Raw genomic sequence first — 23569 nt, 5'->3', positions numbered from 1 at the left:
TTAAAAATACAGGTCTGTAACATTTCCCCAAATGCAGTCACATACCATGGTAGCATCAAGTCTCGTATATTTAAAATAAAATATTGAAATGGGTCCCGATCCACAGTTTGAGAAACACTGGTTTGATGTATAAAAGGAATTAAGAAGTATTGTAATACCTCCAAATGCATACGAGAGCTATTGAGAACATCTAGATTGATATTCAGTGGTTCACCTGTGCTTAAATCAATCCATATGATTCAACACTAAGGTGAACTGTCAAGGAAACAAGTATCACTTTGTTCTGAAAAGTATACTGAGCAGCAGGTGTTCCTTGAACTATTTCATAAGATGACAACTCCCTGACACAGATTTTCACTACTTAATGAAGAGAGACTTGGCATCACTTACCCTGGGAAAAGACACTGTACTGTCAAAACAGCAATACTATTGTCTTTGAACTCTCGCAATGTTTACTGTTTGCAACATACTCCAGAGGCAGATATGCGGAATATATTTTGATGCAGAACATATTTTGATTCCAACACAGTACCCTGGATCTCATTAAAATATCGTCTTGAGGAGAAAGGCAACATTCAGCCTCTTTTAATTATTTTAAATTGCACTGACTAGATAGTGTCTCAAAATATTTAGATGGAATCCAGAATGGCAACTAAACTACAAAAACCAAACACAACCACAAACAGAAATCATGGCTTCCCCAAAGTATCCTGCAAACTGTAGTGCTGTGAGGTCATCAGGGAGCTTTAGAAGCAACAATCACATTCAGGGTACCTTGGAAAAAAGTCACAACTGTTTTCAGTTTGTAGTATAGATGTGGCTTAGGAAGCAAATAGAAAGGAATGTTAGTAACAGGATGTCTGAAGTAACTATTAACACTGGTAACTGCTTTGAATAAATATCCCATGGTAATTATTCATATAATGAAGAAGATTAAGGTTCAGAAACTGAAGATGGAACTGGCTCTCAAACATGCTTTTTATATGACTCTGTAAACTGGATTCTTGTATATTTTAGCATTCACTTGCACAACTCTAAACGCAAAAGCACATCTAGTGTTTAGGAACACCACAAGAAATGCAACACCACCATATGGTGTTCAACTTATAAAGTCCTCAAAAGTACTCTTTAAAATGCTGTTTGGTTTAATTGCCTGCCCACTGATCTGTGCAGCTTCTGAGTATCCACTGTGGCCTCTGGCTGTCTGACATTAGACCAAATTGTGGCAGATATTATTACAGTAGAATAGCAGTAAGATTAATTATTGCCAGTGCTGTGCCTACATGCCCCCTTAGGCCCTCCTTCCTCCTCCTCTCTTTTGTACTTCAAGAAAAAAAAATACTTCACATTCCCCTGAAAGACAGGAGTTACCATTTAAATATTTGCTCTTTAAGATAAAATGTTTTAGGTCAACTAGGAGTAATCAAAAGTGTTTCAAGGCTAGAGGCACTTAACAACACTAAATAGTGCAATGTGAATAGAAATTTGACCAAATTTTTGAAAGACTTGAAAGGAAGACAGTTAGAGAAAATTTAATTCATAGTCCATATGTGAGAGTAAATCTGCTTTGAAAAAATTGGCGGCTTAGTACAAAGAAGAAAGAAAAGACAGACAACATCTCCAGCACAGGGGCAGGGCAGAAGACTACCCTGTAGGAAGCACCACAAGCATCTGCTCTAGCCAGACGTACCTTCTCTAGAGTTCTAAGTTGCACAGCCACACACTTTGTGAGCTCTGCGCAGCTTGGCTTTCCCAGAAGAGGATGTATGATGAAGTCACCAAACATCTAGACACACTGCTGTGCCACAGAACAGCCACAGGAAGGGTCTGTGCAGTGGCATGGATCTTTTAGAGGGAACACAGACACTCTTAAAACTTGACAGAAAAAGAATGGTATGTATGAATTTGCAATGACTATAGGGTAGATGAACAATAGTTGCTCACAAGAGACAATAAACAAAAAGTGAACCTCAAACTGGCACTCTTTCAACAGCGTGCATTCATTCAAAAGTACTTACTGTTGCTGCCAGGAACTGACCAGAGCAGGCTGTCATGTGAATCAATAAATTTTCAGACATAAAGTAGCCAGTATATGAACATTTTCCAAAGCAACTTAAGAGGACAGTTTTGGAAAAGAGTTATGGCATTTTTTTCACCCAGCAGTTGAGATGTTTACTAGTAAAGTCATACAATTAAGTTGTTACAAATACATTTCTTATTTTTGCATTTACTTCGCTAAAAACATGACTGTGTCCTTTAGTGTCAATTTTATTTTCTTTTGCTAAGCAACCAAACAGCTGGTGTAATTGGTAGGCAACTCATTCACCTTTTATTTTTATCAGAGCTGAAGCCACACTTACCAGCATAATGCACAGGGATTTCTATTTTCGGCCCTATGACATAATGACCTTCCTCCAGACTATGAGCTGTAATTGTCGTCCACTGCCGGCATGAATGAATCAAAAGGTAATCACTCTCTCTAAGACCATCTATGGGTTCACCTATTTAAAAAAAAGATAGAATTTCAAGTGAATCAATGAGCAAAATAATTTCAAACTTCAACACATAAGCTAATATCAATGTAGTAACTAAGAAATATAAATCAAACCTTTCCTAGTAGAAATCTAGCTGCTGCTATGAATTCACCAGGTGGTCTTAGGCTTTCAACTTGTTTCCCAGATCTGAAATGTGGAGTTAGACTAAAGTCCTAGTAGAGTTGTTGGCAGGATCCCCAAGATTAAGATCAAGTACTGTGCACACCCTGAAGTGCCACTGAGATCCTAAGTATTTTCAGAACACTGCTGCTTGCTTTTCAGACCTATTCACATCACCATTTCAGTGCCTGATGACCTTAGGGACAAACCTGTCTAGGACAAGTCACTCACAAGCACCCACTAGCAGATACAGATTTGCTTTTCATTACACAATCGTGTTACTTTTCAAGTCTCTGCTATGGCATGTCAACGGTTGTAAACAGATGTATACATGGTTTGCCATAGGCCTAAGCAGCTGGTAACTAATAGGTAAGAGTTCTCTCACAGTTGCCATGTAGCGCAGTGATTTTTAACCTTTTTCATCTCATGGCATACAGACAAGGTACTAAAGTTATCAAGGCACACTATCAGTTTTTTGACAAGGCACACCGCACTGACAGCAGGGGCTTGCATCCCTCAGAGGCTCGACTAACAAATGATCCTCCCCCGAACTCCCACGGAACACCTACAGACCATTTGTGGCTCGCCAGTGTGCCACAGCACAGTGGTTGAAAACAGCTGATTTAGCGAAGTAGTAGCGTGAGCAGAACATGAATTAAAGATTTTAATACACACTATATTTACTTATTGGTCAATTGAGAACTGGATTCTATAAGCCGAACTTTAGCTATCACAGCAGCAGCTTGCATTACGGCAACTGGAATGGCAAGGAAGGTAAAGCTACAGGGAAACCTCTTTGTGAACTTTTTGTTGAAAAGCGGTATATAAATACTGTTGTTAATAATAATAATAATAATAATAATAATAATAATAATAATACAGTGTCTCCATCAAAAAATGTTCAACTTTGTACTTTTCCAAAAAGAGAAGGTACAACTCTGCACTAGCACATAGGTCCGTGGAAGAGTCTCATGAACTTCATAATGTGCCTCTTCTTACACCAACAACTAGGTAACTATTCACATTAGTGAAAAAGTGGATGGTGTAGTAAAAGTACTATGTCAATGGGTACTCTTGTTACAGCATTAGAGTTGGGTGCATCATTAGTACCCTTCCAGTAGCACTGGATTCTTAACACCCAATCCCAAGAACTTCTACACCAGTCATCCAAGCCACACAAATTCTTTATTCTTTATACTTCCAAATTTCACTTCCAGGTCAAGGCTACTTTAGACCAGGGGTGAGCAAATCCTGGTCTGCAGGCCATTTGTGGCCCTCAGGGACCCCCAATCCGGCCGACAGGAAACCCCCAATCTCCGATGGGCCAGTTGGAGCCCACGCTGGTCCGCAACTACCAGTCACAACTGCCAGACGTGAGCTGTGGGTCAAGTTAGAGCAAGGCCTTTTATTGTTTCCATGTATTTTCTACTTTTCCCTGGGCATTATTTTAAACCCACCCCCCCCCGCCACTGCCTCTGAACAACTTACATCTCCATGTGTTTCTGGCTTGGTCTGTATGTTTTCACTGTGCAAGACATGTGTTGCAAAGAGTTCATAGTTTTCATGTGGTTCTACACGTCTATATTATAGTTCTCTTGTGCATTATAAAGAAGTTCAGTAAAATTCATTCATATATATAAGTTCTGACTCTAATGTATTCATTTATGTAAATTTATTCAAATTTGAAATGTAAATTAATTTTTCCCCCAGCCCCCCACACAGTGTCAGAGAGATTATGTAGCCCTCCTGCCAAAATGTCTGCCCACCCCTGCTTTGGACCCATGTGAATAGGTCTAAACCAGGGGTGTCCAAAGTCCTTGGCAGGAGGGTCACATCAGCTCTCTGACACTGTGTTGGGGGCTGGGGGAAAAAAAGAATTTACATTTCAAATTTGAATAAATTTACATAAGTTTACATAAATGAATATATTAAAGATGAACTTATATGAATGAATGAAGGCCTTGCAATAGCTCAAGGCCTATTAAAGGCCTAGCATAAAGCAAGGGTAGCCTTTCCTTCGCTGCCACTGCTGAACCACAGACATGAAACAGCAAGCAGTGGAGGGAGCCCACACCCCACACGAGAGGTCAAACAGTTGCCCTCAGGCTGAAATCAGTTGCATTGGGCCAGTGTGGGCTCTAACAAATCTCTAGAGGACCAGAGGCTCACTGGAGACTGAGGGCTCCCTGAGAGCCGCATTTAGAGGCCTCGAGGGCCGCAAGTGGCCCAGGGCCAGGGTTTGGGCACCCCTGGTCTAAACTAAAATAATGCACAGAGGAAGCCATGCATTCCAAACAAAAACATACATACTTAAGTCCCCTGCTAACTGGGTAAGAGGCACTTTTTCAAGGGGGTGCTCCTCTTATTTAGCAGGGGGAGAGTAACTGGCCCACCTCATCCCAGCAGTGTCTTTTCTAGTGGCTATCTGCTGGTGTTCTTTTGCATCTTTTTAGATTGCAAGCCCTTTTAGGACAGGGAGACATTAGTTCAGGGGTGCTCACACTTTTTTGGCTCAAGAGCTACTTTGAAACCCAGCAAGTCCCGGAGATCTACCAGAGTTTTTTTTTACAATGTTCGCGCCATCATAACATATAACATTTATGTGTACAATGTATGTTGGTGTACCTTGAGCCCCACTGAGTATAACAGGACTTACTCCTGAGTAGACATGCCTAGGATTAGGCTGTGAGGCTGCAATCCTAGCCACACTTACCTGGGAGTAAGCCCCATTGAGTACAATGGGCCTTACTCCCAGCGCTTCCTTCCAGAGGCACCTGAAGGGGGGGATCGGCACTCCGCAATCTACTCATTTTGCTTCGCGATCTACCGGTAGATTGCGATCCACCTCTTGAGCACCCCTGCATTAGTTATTTGATTTTTCTCTGTAAACCGCTTTGAGAACTTCTTGCTGGAAAGCATTATTATTAATAGTATTTATATACCACGTCATCCAGATAAATCACTGTTCGGTTAAGCATATTCCTAATTTTGGTTTGAAGAGAGATGTATCACATCACTTGAAACATGCATTCCTGCTACAGTGTTATATGCTTCTCTCACACTTGCATATCTGAATAGGCAGAATGGGCCCGGACCTACATTAGAAAAAATGCCTGACACAGATATTTGTTAATGCTACTGTGAGAAAATCAAGGAGAGACAAGGTACCATTCATTCAACATTCACATGGCTTTAGTCTAGTCTCAGTTTTTTTCCGAGACACGTTTTATGGTTTCAGGGAAAGTTTACTATGGTTTCCCAACCTCTCCTATCCCAACAACACTTCATCCTCAATTCCTGTTTTGTGATCAGAGCAGATCTTTTTATTTGCTCTTGAACACCTGAATCACATTACATGGCTATACTCCAATATAACCAAGTTGTTTCTCTAGGTGCTTCTAGGTAATTCCTCCTCTGTGGGAACCAGGTCACTGACTACTGTGCTTGTGGCAAGTGTATACGATTTGTACCTCCTTCCTACCCTTTCTCCTTGGGTGGCAAAATTCTAAAGTGGATTTTTTTTTTTTTGAAACACTGATCTGCCTACACTTATTTCCCTGTCAATAGTTGTGGCAAAATGCAATAAATTAATATTGTAGAAGGCAACACTTTGCTACATGATGTTCTCTTTGAAAGCAGAAAACTCAGTGAGGCTAGGTACTTACTGAGGTTTACTCACAACACTCAGCATCCTTTCTGCAACCAGGGAGAGGAAGTATTGTTCATTGTGGTTGCAAAGCACATGTTGCTGCTCTCCAATACAAGTAGGCAACACAGTCCTCTATGAACAGAAGTTCCCCAGGCCAGCAGACCAACAAGAAGAATCACTTGTTGCTGATGGTCCAAGCTTGATAATATACAAAGTCAAATAGGATAAAAAGAGAATCAGCAAGCCCCAGCATACATCTCTTACTTAAACTGAACATTCTTTTTCTCTCTCTGTCATGCATTTTTAAACATTCCCAAGCTCAGTGTTCCTCAAACTGTGTGTCAGGACCCACTAGGTATGTTGCAAGCCAATTCCAGGTGGGTCCCCATTCATTTCCACATTTTATTTTTAATATATTAGACTTGGTGCTACCATGGCATGTAACTGCATTTGGGGAAATGTTACAGACCTGTACTTTCAACAAGCTACTATGTATAATCCTAACAACGATAGTAAATAGGACTTACTCCTGGTTAAGTATGGGCAAGTTTGCAGCCTAGGATTGTTAAAAATTTTCCTGCTTGATGTCACTTCTTGTCATGACATCACTTCCGGTGGGTCCTGACAGATTCTCATTCTAAAAAGTGGGGTCCTGGTGCTAAATGTGTGAGAACCACTGCCCTAGCTTATTTTCAAAGTTGCACTTATATAGAGAACAGCCTGAAGATATTCATGTATTTGCATCTGAAGCTAAGGAATCCATGTATGATGGTTTGATAAACGTAGAGCAGGGGTGCCTAAACCCTGGCCCTGGGGCCACTTGCAGCCCTGGAGAACTCCCAATTTGGCCCTCAGGGAACCCCCAGTTGCCAGTGAGCCTCTGGCCCTCAGGAGACTTGCTGGAGCCAGTGCTGGCCTGATGCAACTGCTCTCAGCATGACGGCCAATTGTTTGACCTCTCCTGTGAGCTGTAGGATGAGGGCTCCCTCCACTGCTTGCTGTTTCATATCCATGATGCAGCAGTAGCAGCAAAGGAAAGGCTGGCCTTGCTTTGTACAAGGTCTTTTTATAGGCCTTGAGCTACTGCAAGACCTTCATTCACTCATAGAATGAATATCTATATCTCTAATATATTCATTTATGTAAATTTATTCAAATTTGAAATGTAAATTAATTCTGACACATAGTGTGAGAGATGATGTGGCCCTCCTGCCAAAAAGTTTGGTCACCCCTGACGCAGAGGAAGGTTGGGATACCCATATCACATATATAACTCAAACAGTTTATGGCAGATTTGGAAGCACAACTTGCCATCTAAGTGAGCTTTCTACAGTTATACTGTTAAGTGTAGTACGCTGCCTCATATCAAGTCAGATGCTTTGGTCCATCTAGTTCAGTAGCATCTACATCAGGGTGTCAAACATAAGGCCAGATATGGCTCATGGAAACTCTTTCCTCCCCTCCACCCAGTACTAACATCAGCTGCTCAGCTTTGAAGCAACTCATTGACAGAAGCAGCACTGCTGAAAGGGTGGTGCTGGGAAAGCCCAATTATCATTCAGGCCACCCTTTGAGCAGCACCTCTTCTGCTGAGGCACTTGGAGAAAGATGGAAAGAGGCCTCAGAAGTTGAGGAACAATATGGGAAAAGGCACAGACCAAGAGGGGTGAGAAAGGGAGACACTCCAGAGGCACTAGAGAGCCCAATTATCACACAGGTTGCCCTTTAAGCAAAGAAGCTTCTGCTGAGGCATCATTTTGCGGAGTACCTCTCACTGGCTGAGCTGTAAAGTGATGCCTTGGCAGAAGCTGATACAAATGCATATTTCTTTTGGACTCTGCACTTTGTGTTCTCCCAAGAGGTCATTCTTTTAATCTAAAATTTTACATAAATATCACACACACATTCCACAATTGCCAACAAAATTTCACTTTGCCAACAGTCTGAGGCTAAGAGGCAAAGAAGGAAGGCCCATAGCCAGGGAGACAGACCACGGACAGACTGCACTTGCTCCCGGTGTGGAAGGGATTGTCACTCCTGGATTGGCCTTTTCAGCCACACTAGACGCTGTGCCAGAACCACCTTTCAGAGCGCGATACCATAGTCTTTCGAGACTGAAGGTTGCCAATACAATTCCACAATTTCATTTAGGAATTGCTAAATGGTACTGAAAGAGATCACATGCTTTCAAAATTTGGAAAACACATTTCCAGAATAATGCACACATTAAAAAAAAACTGGCATCTTCTATTGTGCAAACATCCCATCAGTCTAGAAAGCAGGTGGGGTAGAGGAGAAATGTTATCACCAAAACCATGGAGATAAATGGCACGCATTTACTTTACAAACTGCAAGATGACACAAGAACACAGCAAGGGTATAGACTCTAGAATGCCAACTCTGCTTTTCAACACTTGCAACAGAGAGACTTCAGACTTGGAGTAACAGCACAATCCTATAAATGTGAACTCAGAAGTAAATCCCACTGTGTTCGTTAGGACTGATTCTTAGGTGTGTATAGGATTACAGCCCAAATGAATCAATCAGCTACAACAGACAATCCATCGCTACTGCAGAATTCCTACCAGTCCAAAATATTGCAGGACATTTTACAGAAAAAGAGACTGCCTTTACAGCTTTGTAAACTGAGCCCAAGATCACTGCATCGTTGCCTGAGTAAGGGAGTTGAGCAAATCCATTTCCCCATTCAGGAAGGTGACATTTTCTGTGTCTATGTGGGAGTAAAATCAGCAGATGTGAAATACACCAGCAACCCACTCTCTCATTTAATTGTACTCCCACACTTTGGCATATGATCTTTCAGACAAGCCAAAGGAAGGAAGAACGCAATCTGGTTACTTCAAAGGAAGACACATTAGATTAATTAGAACTATGCATATATTTGGTGTGTATTCCTACATTCCCTTTATTCCCACCCCATATGTCTAGAAACATAATTAAATCATCACTGAGAGCATCTGAGGCATGAGATTAATTTAAAATTATTTATCTCCTAAGAATCATAATTTAAGCACCCACACACATGCTTTTCCCAAGCATATGTATCGATATTATGGACAACAAGATAAGCAGGTTCTGTCTAGCAGCAAGGAAATCTGTGAATGCACCCTTATGCCTATGTCACTTTATACAATCAGCATTGTTGCATCAAAGTACACAGAAAGATACAAGAATTCTCATTTGAACTGTGTATCTCAAGGCCTGTCCTTCACAATGTAGATTTTACCTTACAATAAGATGGACAGGGAATCATCTCATGTGTGTTTTGTCATGTTAACCACTTTGAATTTTGTTGTTGCTGAAGAGTGATATATAGCCTTGATTAATAACAATAACTTTATCACATGCTGTTGCAGATATTATGTGATGGTAAAGAAAAGTTCAAATCAATCCAATCCTCTCACAAATCCTAACAGATTTCTGTTGTTTTCAGGGCCTGAACCTGGTGTGTCTAATTCTTTCAGAAAGACTTCAGTCTTTTTATATGCTTTTACATGGACTCTCACAAATTTCTGATCAAATCTGCATTTGCTTAATTTTAAAATTCTGCAGCTTCCGGACCAGTCAATGAGCTCAGGATTATCATTCCAAGCACACCCCTTGCAAGTCAATTCCATTGGTGCTTTTTCCAGGTTAACATGGGTGGACCTGGGCTGCACGTTACAGAAAAACTCCAAATATAGTTTGGCACCTGCTGCACATGAAAGTGATGTAATAAGTACAGCAGTGGTTCTCACACATTTAGCACTGGGACTCCACTTTTTAGAATGAGAATCTGTCACCCACCAGAAGTGATGTAATGACTGGAAGTGACATCATCAACCAGGAAAATTTTTAACAATCCTAGGCTGCAAAACTACCCACACTTACCCAGGACTAAGTCCCATTTACGATTATTGTTAAAATAATATACATAGTAGCTTGTTAAAAGTACAAGTCTTTAACATTTCCACAAATGCAGTCACATTCCAGGATAGCATCAAATCTAACATATTAAAAATAAAATATTGAAATGAACGGGGGACCCACCTGAAATTGGGTCCCGACCCATAGTTTGAGAAACACTGAAGTACAGTTATACCTCCTGTATCACTGCTTTCTATAACTGTTTCATTATAGCACTCTCTGCCTGGATGTAATTTGTATAATAATCATTAAAGAGAAAGAAGTTAAAATCCATAAAACCAGTCAAAAGCAGCCTGTGTTGCCAATGGGGGCTGTGTGTTCTTCTGACTATAATTTTCTTATTCTGGTGAAAACAGGGCCAATCATTTGCAACCAGGGCAGGCAAGACAATCTACCTTAGATGCCTCTTTTAACAAGAAGCCTAAAGTTCCCACAGATGAGTCACACCTGGCTCATCCACCCAAGAAGTATCTTCTCTCATCATCTTCTTCTGTTGTCATGCAAGAGGATCGATAGCAGCAGTGGGCAATTAGGCAGCTCACTCTGAACTAATGAATTAGGAAGAAGTGTTCCCTCTAACCTAGTGGTTCCCAAACTGATTCATCTGGTGGCTCCCTTTACCTACTGGTTGCATTGGTTGCAGCTCCCCATTAGGGCTACAATCCTATACAATGTAAAGAGTGGCAGGCCTTTTGCAGGATTCCACAGCTGCTCTGGCTGGTTTCCATAGCCTCCCAGGGAGTCACAGATCACAGTTTGGGAACCACTGCTCTAACCTTTGCCCCCAAAGTGCACAGAGCCCTTCTCATGGCTGAGTGGGAGCAGCTCTGGGGTGTTAGTCGATTATGTCTTTATCATGATGCTCTGGAGTGCTGAGATGCGAAGTTGTGCAGAGCTTCCATTAGAGAGCTGTGCAGCCATGAAGCCGCCCAGCTTAGAGGGAATGTTGCTGCTGAGTACAGTACTGTGAACACATCTACATTAGAGCAATGTTATAGTTGTCTTTTACAGTGCTGCACACAAAGCACTCTTTTCCAGGAACACATCCACAGGGTTAGGAGGAATTATGGTACTACAAACCTGAAATATTGCAAGTCCCCTAGCTGGGATGTGATTAAGTTAGATATTTAGAGCTAGTCTGCTTTTCAAATACTATGCCATCCACAGTATAATATGAATTAGGTTGGTCACATGTTTATCAGACTACAAAGAGACTACAATTGATAAAGTATTCATTAATGTTAACCACAGCTAGTTCAAAAGTTCAAGCAAAAATCACAGCTGTCCTTTGAGAGAGTTGAAAGTTGGATTATTGTGGGTTTAAAAGCTTCACATGCAGTTCAAACACAATCTCTATTAATCCTTTATAAAGTACACCATGGTCTTCTTTAAGAAAATTCTGGCCTACATATATATGCATGTGCATGCACACGAGCTAGAACTTACAGTTTAAAACTTTGCTTTACAAACAAAGCTATAATGAACACATCTTTCAAAAATAAAGCAGTGATTCAGATTGCATTCTTAGTGTGCTAATTGAGAATAGCAGGGGTGTCCAAACTTTTTGGCAGGAGGGCCACATCATCTCTCTTGACACTGTGTCAGGGGCCAGGGAAAAAGAATTTACATTTCAAATTTGAATAAATTTACATAAATTAATATATTAGAGATGGAACTTCCATGAATGAATGAAGGTCTTGCAATAGCTCAAGGCCTATAAAAGGCTTACCACTGCTGCATCACAAATGTGAAACAGTAAGTAGTGGAGGGAGCCCTCACCCACAGCTCATGCGAGAGGTTGAACAGTCACCCTCATGCTGAGAGCACTCACTTCAGGCAAGCATGAGCTCCAGCAAGTCTCTGGAGGGCCAGCGTCTCATTGGAGATTGGGGGCTCTCCACAGGCTGCATTGGGAGTCCCCAAGGGCTGCAAGTGGCCCCCAGGTCGGGGTTTGGGCACCCCTGGAGTATAGCACAGTATGTGCCTAAAGAGTCCAACACCGTATGATTTGTGGTTTGTTGTGCAATGTGATAGTAAGGACAGAGTTGCCGTTTGACTAAGTGTCTTTAAAAAAAAATGCCCTGAAAAGTACTCTCTAAATTGCACTATGACAATGGTGTCTATCAGGGACAGTTGACTAAATTGCAGCTTGTTTTGCAGCTGTTCTGTTCCTTCTTGGCCTACAGGTCCCAGATGGTGGTGCTGCGAATGCCTGTTCAGCACTCTGACTATTGACTTGTAGGGTGCCACAGGAGTCTACCTTGCCCGCCCCCCCCCCGCATGATCTTTGAACACCTACAGGGAACCATTGGGAGAGGTCAACTGAGGATTTGAGTTGGGTGCCTCCAACATGCCAATGATACAATATATCTGTGCATCTGTCTCCTTTCCATCAAATACTGAAGTCACTGTTAGAGCCCTGGAGCTTTGCCTGAAGATGGTGGGGGACTGGATGTGGGTTAATAAACCAAAATTATACCTGGACAAAATAGAGGTCCTCCTGTTTCAGAAATCCACCATGTAGGTGACTTTTGACCTATTCTGGGTGTGGTTGCATTTGCAGAACAGGTGCACAGCTTGGGAGTCCTCATGACCCATACATAAGAACAGCCCCACTGGATCAGGCCATAGGCCCATCTAGTCCAGCTTCCTGTATCTCACAGTGGCCCACCAAATGCCCCAGGGAGCACACCAGATAACAAGAGACATCTGGTGCCCTCCCTTGCATCTGGCATTCTGACATAGCCCATTTCTAAAATCAGGAGGTTGCACATACACATCATGGCTTGTAACCCATAATGGATTTTTCCTCCAGAAACTTGTCCAATCCCTTTCAAAAGGCATCCAGGTCAGATGCCATCACCACATCCTGCGGCAAGGAGTTCCACAGACTGACCACACGCTGAGTAAAGAAATATTTTCTTTTGTCTGTCCTAACTCTCCCAACACTCAATTTTAGTGGATGTCCCCTGGTTCTGGTGTTATGTGAGACTGTAAAGAGCATCTCTCTATTCACTTTATCCTTCCCATGCATAATTTTGTATGTCTCAATCATGTCCCCCCTCAGGCGCCTCTTTTCTATGCTGAAGAGGCCCAAGCGCTGTAGCCTTTCCTCATAAGGAAAGGTGCCCCAGCCCAGTAATCATCTTAGTCGCTCTCTTTTGCACCTTTTCCATTTCCACTATGTCCTTTTTGAGATGTGGCGACCAGAACTGGACACAATACTCCAGGTGTGGCCTTACCACCGATTTGTACATACATACTCCTGGATTATCAGAAGGCAGCTGTGGCAAGAAAGGCTTTTGACCAGCTTTGGCAGCTATGCTAGCTGCAGCCAAGCCTGGGTCAGTTAGACCTGGTGATGGTGGCCCATGCCCTGATGACAACTTGATTAGATTACTATAATGTACTCTGCCATTGAAGACTGTCTGGGAAACTGCAATTATAGCAGAATGTAGTGGCCTGTGTGGTCGCTGCAGCTAGGTGGGTCAACTCTCAGGCTGCTGCACCAGCTGCCAATTTGTTTCCAAGTACAATTCAGGGTGCTGGTTTTAATCTTTAAAATCCTTTACAGCTTGCAACTAGGGTATCTAAGGGAACACCTCCTTCTATACAGTCCAGCCCACACCTGGGGTCATCTGACAGGGCCCGCTTGCAAATGCCACCCCTACTGTAGATTACGGGGTGGCAGCAATAAATATGATCTTCCTGGTGGTGGCATTGTAATTGTGGAACTTCCTCCTGGATTAAGGGATTTCAGAATTGTTCTGGTGGGGGCTGAATGGCTTTTTAGGTGGGTGGGTTAAAAGTTACGCATCTAGAGAGTCTGCTTTTGCTGCTGTTTTAGTTATTGTTTTATTGCTGGTTTTGTTTTTGAACTTCTTTATGAAATTGCTATTTTTAAACTGTTTGAAATCTTTTGTACTGTGTAATACTTTTATGGATAGATGTTTTACAGACGTTTCTATACCGATGTACTTTAATAATGTTAGCTGCCTTGAATGTCATTTGGAAAAAAAGCAGGATAGAAATGTTTTAAATGAATAAAATAAATAAGCAAGTATAAACCATGGGTCAGTTTACAGTCAGGCTGCCACAGTGCCTGGTAGGCAGTGGAAAGGAAAAGGACACAAAAAGGTTGGATGGACATGAGACAGTAAGCATGTGTGTTTTCTGCTTGACTGGACGAACAGCAAGAGAAAAATTGTGGAAATTGGTGGTTTGCAGGAAATGTGAAGAGGTCCCCTAGAGGCTGGCTGAACCCAATGGACACATGTGGTTCCACTCTACTGGGTCCAAGTCTTGGCAGATGAGGCATTTCAAAAGTGGAATTGACTATACTCTGTGGGTGTTTTTCAGAGAGTGAAGGTGCAATTCTGCCCAGGAAAGAAGCAAGTGAGAAGGGAATGCAGTCTTGTTTCTTCCTGCAAACTGAGGCAGGCTTATGAATTATATGAGAACTTCAGGCAGCAACAGGACACGACAGAGGCATACCACGACCAGGTAGATAGCTCAGTTGCTGTCATGGAGTCATAAGGAAGGAGGACATACTTCCCTAAGCTAAGGGTGAAAACGATGTAATAATGAGTGACTTCAGTTACCCACACAGGCTGTGTAGATTTATATTCAGATCATGACAAAGAAAATTTCTAGACATTCTAAAAATGACTGTGCACTAGAACACTTGGTCTTGGAACCCGTTCTTAAAATTAGCTAGAAGACTGAAAAGGAGCCAATGTAACACTGGTATTTAAAAAGGGATCCGGGAAATTACAGGCCAGTCAAGTTCTGTTCCAGATACACTGGCAGAAAGCATAATTAAAGATGAAAATATGAAGCATCTCAAACAATGAGCCTGGGTTTCTGCATGAGAATGAGCACGGTTTTTGCAAAGTCCTAACACACTAGACTTCTTTGAGAGTGTCAACAGGTATACTGATAAAGGTGATCCAGTTGCACTGTACACACAGACTTTCAAAGATCCGGATAAAGTCCCACTGAGGCTCTTCAGTAAACGTGGCAATTATGGGTTATGGAGATTGGTACCTGGTGGAAGAACAGGAAGCTGAGAGTCAAGAATAAATGGGCAATGCCGGCAGTAGAATTAAGACAGACACGAGGTCTCTCAAAGATCTGTATTGGGACCAGTGCTTTTAAAACTCAAAACAAACTGGAATTAAGGAGTAAAACAATGAGGTGACACCAAATTATGCAGGACAGTAAAAGCCAGAGTAGATTGTGAAGAGCTCCAAAAGGATCTCTCCAAACTGGGTGAATGGCAACCAAGTGGCTCAGTATCAATAAGTGTAGAGTGATGCACTTTCAGGCAACCCCCCCCCCCAACTTCAATTATATACAGATGCAGTGCAAGCTATCTGTAACAGAACTGGAAAAAGATAATGGGGTTGTGGTGGCTAGCTGAATGAGAACTTTACTGCACTGTGCAGCAGTGGCAATTCCACAAAAGAGATAATGAGGAAAGGGATCAGGAATATTGCCCCTATGTAAAATCTGTGGTGTAGTCACATTTGGAATACTGTGTACAATCAAGGAGGATATGGTAGATCTGGAGAAGGTGTAATAAAAGGCAACTGAAATGACAAAAGGACTAGAGCAGCCCATGAGGCCTCTTGGTGCCCTTTGAAAAGTCCTGCTGCACCCTCCTGCTTCAGCAGCTTTTCAATCTCCCTGCTTTGCTGTTCTGGCTTCTCCTGTTTGGCTCCCCAATTGGCAGAGGGGGTTCTTACTGCTTAGCACTGCAGCACCAACAACAGAAAGCCCTTTGCCAAATATTTCTGCCCAACATTGCATATATTCCACAGGGATCAAATGTGTACACCTGTGAGTTGGGCAGAAATAGCTTAAAAAAGGTTCTTGGGTTTTAAGATTCTTAGCCCCTTTTGTGCCTGCCTTGTTGCTTTTGACAGACCGACTGGCATTCTGGCCCTCTGCATCACTGGCAGGCGCTTTCCTGCTTTTTGGAGATTTAAAGGCTTCTTTGATGTGCACTTTGTCATCAGGTTTTTTCTCTTGAATGATCTGGCCTTCTGGGATTTAATATGGAGCAACCTAGAGATCTCTTGAGAAGGAGCAGAATGGATAAGGATCTGGATGGGGAGAAATTTCTTTGCATATTAACACCTCCTTTCTCCTATTCAGGTCAGAAAAAAGGTCTTTTTTTTGAAGAAAGAGAATGGCTGTGACCCTGCTTGCTGGAGCACACAGGACCAGAACTAGGAGTGACCATGTGTGGGGTGGAGCAACAATTCCAAATCACATGGCCCGTCTCTCAAGAAGCAAACAGGAGGGACAACTCACTTTTTAAATCATTGCATTATTTTTATTATATTTGTGTTGCGACTCTTAAGCCCCATAAGGGTCAAAGGTTGGAAAAGAAATGTTTTAAATAAAAACACTTGTGGGAGATATAGGTTTACAAGAAGCTAATCTTTTAGAACTCCACGTAAAACTGGTCACTATTAATTGTATATGCAGTTATTGATTTATTTTGAGTTCTTGAGATATTCAAATTACATTTCTTAAATATGTCTTTGAAGATCCTACATACTATTTTTATGTGGTATTAAACTAAGGGCACAAGCCTAACCAGGTCTACTCAGAAGTAAGTTCTATTTTGTTCAATGGGACTTACTCTCAGGAAAGTATGGTTAGGATTGCAGCCTAAGTTGGTCATTTTTCACATGTGACAGGAAGTCACATCACCTACAAACAGTCTTTCAAAGAAAGTTAAAACACTACCAATATTTTTTCTCCTTCAAAATATTGACGCCAAAAACATTTCCTGAAGCCTGAGAGCTCATACTGGGATCCATGGAATCCAGCGCTCCATTTAGGAATTTTGTTTCTTTAAAAAAATGCTAGCAAAGCAGAACACTCTCTGAAGACTTCAGTGACACAAACCCCGAATGATTTCCATCTACCTCTTTTAAAAGACATGACTGCAAACACTAAACACCCACACTAGTAAAGTAAGTGTCCTATGTGGTGATGTACTGGGTAAGAAAATGAGGGGAGAACTAGGCCAGGTGGCGTTTCCTGCCTATTAACAGATCAACCCTCCTGTAAGGTATGCAGAAAAATGGCGGTTTTTCAAAACCACCAGTCACCCACACTTGTGCAGGGACTGGGCATGTGTCCTGACTGCATGCTGCTACTAAAAATTGTCAGTAGAGAACACTGCACAGGCTAAAGCCCAAAGGCAAAGAACTGGCATTCTGGCTGAAGCGAAACAAGCAGTTTGCCATTTACTTCCTTTCAACATGGGATTTAAACAGGGGGAAGGAAGTGGCTGCAAAAGCCACACACCTTTAAGCAAACACCCTTCAAGCCCACTCCCCACCTTACACAGAATGTTTTAAACTGCGAGACAGTTGCCTCTTTGCAATTTAAAAAGGGAGGGAGGAGAAAAGGTGTTGAATGAGCTCTCATTCAAAAATGAGCCACCAAAGTGGCTCTGCTGGCTACTCCACTGAGCCACCAGACAGCATAAATCTTTGCAGGGTGGCAAATGATTCTTTAAGCTGCACCAGAGATTGCCCCATCACAGTTTAAAAGTATCCTGGGAGTAAGGAAATTGGCTTATGGGAGTGTCTCTCCCACATATAAACACACACCCTGAATGGAATCCAGGATTAATAGGATGCATGCTCCAAAATACTGAACCCTCACTGCCCTGCTTTCAATGGAATGTATATTTCAAGCTGATTGAGCCTCCACTCTCACAGTGGTCACAGAACCACCAAGTGCAATGGGAGGGAAAGAAAAAAACCCAATACCACTGCAACCTCCATATGTTTTAACCTTTCAAGCTGACAGGTCCCCACACCACTCTCAGCAGCCATTGAACTACTAACTGCCCTGTGAGGAGGAGCAGAAGTAGCAGACAAACTGCTCCTGATATACAACTTCCTTCCCTGCACTCCTGTAATGATTTCCCTACTGACTGATGTTCTGTAGACCACTCAGAGCCTTTTCTGCTAAAGTGCAGGATACAAATGCTTTAAATACATACACAAAAACATGCATCCCACTATGCATTCCACTGAAAGTAATGCAGTGCATTTAGAATACTTCCACTGGAGAGCCGCTGCAGTCATCATAGAGAATATTGACTTAGATGGACCAATGCCTGACTTGGCATAAAGAAGTTTACATGGCATATGCATTTAGATGCATACCCCAAGCACAAAGAGCAACAATTTTCCCAGGTCTATACTTCATCACTATGCTTTTTTTTTCCTTTTGGAGGATGAATGGGGAAAAGGGACCTGCCTTATTTCCAAAATGCTACAAGTATTCCTTGGAAAAATGCCAGTGCTGGAATGCCAATGAGGTCAAAGTCCAAGAGACACAGTTCATATAAATGGACTACAGCCAAATGGAAACAGACAATACAGTTGGCTGGTTTCTTTGCTATATACCACAGTCAGATAATGGCCTTATCTGCAGATGCAGTTGACTTGTCCTTCTCAAGACTACAGGCAAATAGTCTCAACTGCTCAAATTTTATCACTCAATAAAAGATATTGTTTATGGAACATGCAATTAATCATTCAGCAATATATAAGCTTAATTATAAATATATCATGGTCCTGAAAGGTACACTAAGAAGGGAGGATTCTACTCTCCACAATTTGTACCCAAACTATAGATTTTTTTTCAGCTATTCATTTACATTTGTGCTCAGGATGGCACAAAAGATTATATATAGGTCTAGGACTTGCACTAAGAGTTGCACTAGTGGGGAGGGGGAAAGGAAAGGACTGGGTCACAAGAGAATGCATTCCAATCGTTTAATCCCAAAAGGGGTTTGAGCGTAGAGGCAAAAGAAAACACTCTATTTCCTTTCTAATTCAGTGGTGTCAAACACTAAACCTTCTGTCTCCAATGTAATAATCGAGATTCTTTTACTGAATGAAGGACATAGACTGCTCTTGAGAAGTTACTTAATTTTTTTTAAGAAGTGTCAGTACAACTCCTGACCAGCCCCCTTTCACCAGCTTAGTCAGTGTCTGCAAAATACTGTTTTTTGTTCTGGACATTTAAGTTTTCTAGAAGACACTGGAAAAATGCAAGTCAGTTAATTTTACACTTTGCTGTTGACAAAGAACAACATCCAAAACCTTTAAATCAACAGAATGAGCAGCCTTATATAACTTGTTTGAAATATGCCATCAGGCAATCACAACAAATTGGACATCATATTGATTAACAATCCAGTCTCTGGAAAGGATTTCATGCAAATGAGACATTCAGGAAGACATAACTGGTATTATTTAAGTATTGAAAAGGTTATGCAAAAACTTTGCCTTATTGACTTAACCAGAGGTTCCCAAACTGGGGCATCTCTAAACCCCAGCCAGGGAAGCTCTCTTGCTGCCGCCTTAAGTAGAGGGCAAAAGCAGCAATGTGACTGGAACAATTGTGCTGCTACTGGGGAGGGAAAGGGTTTTAAAACTTACCTGGTGGTTGCTGTGGCTCTCCGGAAGGTCTGGGGAGCCGTGACACCCACTACAGCCCTCCATGAGCATCCAAAGTCCTGTAATAAAGAAAAAACCACTTCTAGTTTCACAAGAAAGATAGGAAGTGGTTTTTTCCCTGCTTATTATAAAACTTTAGAGGCTTATGGAGGATTGCAGCAGGGATTGCAGGGTCCCCAGACCCTCCGGAGAGCCATAGCAACCCTCACGTAAGTTTTAAAATCTCTTCCCTCCCTGGTAGCAGCACGATTGTCCTGAACATGTTGCTGCCTCTCCCCTTCCCCGCCCTAAAAATACTTACTGGTTTCTAAACTTTTCCTGTGAGTTTGGGAACCACTGGACTTGATCCATAACAAAGGCATAACAGGAAAAATAAAATGTGCAAGGATTAATAGTGTCAGCTGCCAGTGTTAAGCTCTTTCAACTTTCTTGAAGATCAAGTCCTACCTAGCAAGTTGTAGCTATCAAGGAAAGAGCTCTAGATTGGAGGTGTCTGTGGGAGGACACACAAAATGTTAGCATTTGTTCTCTGTGATCCAGTTTGACACCTTGAACTTCAGAGAGAAGTACAACCACATATGGTCAAAGCAAGCGAAAATTCTACTTTTTAATAATACTGAACAATGCAGCCAAATTCTACAAAGGCTGCAAATCCTACCCGAGATGATGTTTAAAGAATCTGTATTACAAATCATTTTGCCAACCTGAGCAAGACGAACATGACCCAGGTGTTTTTCTCTCTGTTTTTATTTGAAATGGCAGCCAGCCAGCTAGAAATCTTACACTCCAGTGGCAAATTTATGATAGCACTGAAAGAATCTCAGTATTATACCAGCACAGTAGTACATCACCATTTATACACAGTTTTTTTAGATGTCACAAGAGCCTATTTCATCTAAACATTCATTTTAGCTTATAATCTTGACACCTATTGTTCACCAGAGGAAAGCTGAAACAGCTGGAGCACACATGGAAATGAAAAGAGCTTGATACAAGTCCTTTCTGCCCAAGGGCCAATCAGTGTTAATTTTCCAATCAGATCACAACCTCCACAGTCATTGCCTCAGATATCTTGTTTTATTTTTGATGCACTGCTACTACTGCCATTTCTCCAGCATAGCAGACCTTCTTCAAAGCTTCCTTTTTCAGTTAATAGGAAGCAAAGATTCATTTCCCATAGTTTTTGTTCTTTGTTTTACACTTCAGGAAAATAAATGCAGTGATACTGGAGAACAAATTCATACTCTTACCCACAAACATGATGCACACTTACCATGAAAAAGCTCAAAGTAGAACATGCAAAATGGTAGATATGCATACAGTGTCACTCACACGATGTACAAGACTTTTGCAAATTCTCCTTCCCTGGAGAACTGGGATTTACATACTGAAAAGCTAGTAGTCAAAAACTCCCATTTGTCTAGCACCAAACAAAATCCTAAACATATTATTCAGAAGCCTGCCAATTTCAATACATGCTCCTATGTAAGAGTGCATGGGTCTGAAGCTTTATTATGACCAAACTCACAATCAGTGAAGTCTTTGTGGCTTTTTGCATTTTCTGAAATAAACAATGATGCATCTTCAGTTTTTAACAGCTAGATGCTAACCATATTTACTCAGAAGTAAGTCATGCAAAATCAGTGAGACTTCTATGCTTAACAGACAAGACAATCCGAGAAGGTATCTTTACCATGCAAGATACCAGTAGGGCAGGGGTGCTCATACTTTTTTTTGGCTCGAGAGCTACTTTGAAACCCAACAAGGCCCGGAGATCTACCAGGAGGGAAGGAAGCATCTGACAGACACCCCCTTTAATGTATGGAGCCCCTTCTGGAGTCTAGTCAGTTTCGTCAGTTTTGTTGCTGCATGCCTGAAGAGCAGCTAAAGTGTCAGTTTCAGTTTAGTGTCAGCTAAATATGTCAGTTTCGTCTAGTCACTAATATGTCCAAACTGACATATTAACAGTTTGGAGAGACAGGGCTCAGTGATCTACTCATTTTGCCTCGTGATCTACCGGTAGATCGCGATCCACCTATTGAGCACCCCTGCACTAGGGTTTTCTGGGTCAATGGGGTAGTACATCTTCAAACAAAGGTTATATGAATGGTCTACAAAGTACAGGTGTGCACCACTTACTGACAGGGATACTATCCCTGCTGTTATATGATTAAGTCATTAAGTGAATATTCAGCCCAATCTAGTGCCTTTGTTGTGTAAACCAGACACTCACACAAGCTACTGGAGATAGCCTCTTCTTTGCATCAGAAGCCTCCTTGTTGTGTAAACAGACACTCTGCTGCAGACTTTGGGAGATCTGACTGCCTCATAAACAGCCTCTTTGTTGTGCTTTGACCACCATTGTATTTCTGGTCCATCTCAAGGGGAAGGTTGTTAAGCAGTACACACCTGTATATGGGATCCAGAATTTACCAGAAATTACAAATCCCAAAAGATCTGATTATGTTCTCTGAAAAATGAACACACACACAAAATCATACTACTATTACTACCTCTAACCTCACTGTTATTGACTAAAGCACTCCTGCTTATATCTATTCACCCTTGGAATGACTGATCCATTTTATGAAGTTTAGGCGTCTCCCCCAGCTACTTCTTCTAGGGAGGAAGTAGGGTCACATCAAATTCCAAAACCACATATAATGGTCACTCAACAGGCAGCCTATTCCATGGTAGCCTCTTCTTCCCATTAAGGTTAACTCTACCATACCACATGGTCCCACTGCCTTCAGGATTTACTGTAACTATGAACCAACTACATTCATGGCTATAGGCAAATCATGCATTTTTCCTTGCAAATTAAAAGACAAAGCAGTTAATAGGAAAAATTGTGGACCGAGAAGAAAACCAGTTTTATATAGATAGGCAACTTTCATCACTATGGCTTCTGCACCTTTTACAAAAGCACAGAAGTAATGTCAACAGATGCAGTTTCCTTACAGTAGACAGAAAAACAGCAGCTGCTTAAGTTCTGTCATGTATGGGGAGTTGGCAACCTTCAGTCTTGAAAGACTATGGTATCGCGCTCTGAAAGGTGGTTCCGGAACAGCTTCTAGTGTGGCTGAAAAGGCCAATTTGGGAGTGACAATCCCTTCCACACTGGGAGCAAGTGCAGTCTGTCCCTGGTCTGTCTCCCTGGCTATGGGCCTTCCTTCTTTGTCTCTTTGCCTCAGACTGTTGGCCAAGTGTCTCTTCAAACTGGGAAAGGCCATGCTGCACAGCCTGCCTCCAAGCGGGCCGCTCAGAGGCCAGGGTTTCCCACTTGTTGAGGTCAACTCCTAAGGCCTTCAGATCCCTCTTGCAGATGTCCTTGTATCGCAGCTGTGGTCTACCTGTAGGGCGCTTTCCTTGCACGAGTTCTCCATAGAGGAGATCCTTTGGGATCCGGCCATCATCCATTCTCACGACATGACCGAGCCAACACAGGCGTCTCTGTTTCAGCAGTGCATACATGCTAGGGATTCCAGCACGTTCCAGGACTGTGTTGTTTGGAACTTTGTCCTGCCAGGTTATGCCGAGAATGTGTCGGAGGCAGCGCATATGGAAAGCGTTCAGTTTCCTCTCTATTAAAAGTATAGGACCCCAATGACTAAATAGTTGTCATTTCAATCATAGTTTCCCCCCCCCCCCCACTCTGGCCTGGTCCCTGCCTCCTGACCTCAACATGCTGCCCCCACACCAACATATCAGCACTGGGTTGGATTGATGGCCATGGCAGCACTTCTCTGATGCTGCTCCCCTGCTTGGCAGTGGTGGCTCAGAATGGCCTGCTGGTAACACATTGCATGCAGTGTTGAAAAGCCATTTATGACTCTGTC

At 42.1% G+C, this 23569-nt stretch overlaps 1 protein-coding gene across 1 annotated transcript in view; it reads right to left on the bottom strand.

Moving 5' to 3' along the window:
* The window catches only part of GAREM1 (GRB2 associated regulator of MAPK1 subtype 1), a 122241-nt gene that overhangs the window by 82458 nt on the left and 16214 nt on the right, over positions 1 to 23569 (bottom strand). The window contains exon 2 of the mRNA XM_066625105.1: positions 2361 to 2501. Coding sequence (XP_066481202.1) covers positions 2361 to 2501 — 141 coding nt within the window. The remainder of the gene's footprint in view (positions 1 to 2360; positions 2502 to 23569) is intronic.

The sequence above is a fragment of the Tiliqua scincoides genome, chromosome 4 (assembly GCF_035046505.1).
Source record: "Tiliqua scincoides isolate rTilSci1 chromosome 4, rTilSci1.hap2, whole genome shotgun sequence".
NCBI classification, from domain to species: domain Eukaryota; kingdom Metazoa; phylum Chordata; class Lepidosauria; order Squamata; family Scincidae; genus Tiliqua; species Tiliqua scincoides.
Note: the sequence above shows the minus strand (reverse complement) of the source record. Positions and strands in the feature narration are given on the sequence as shown.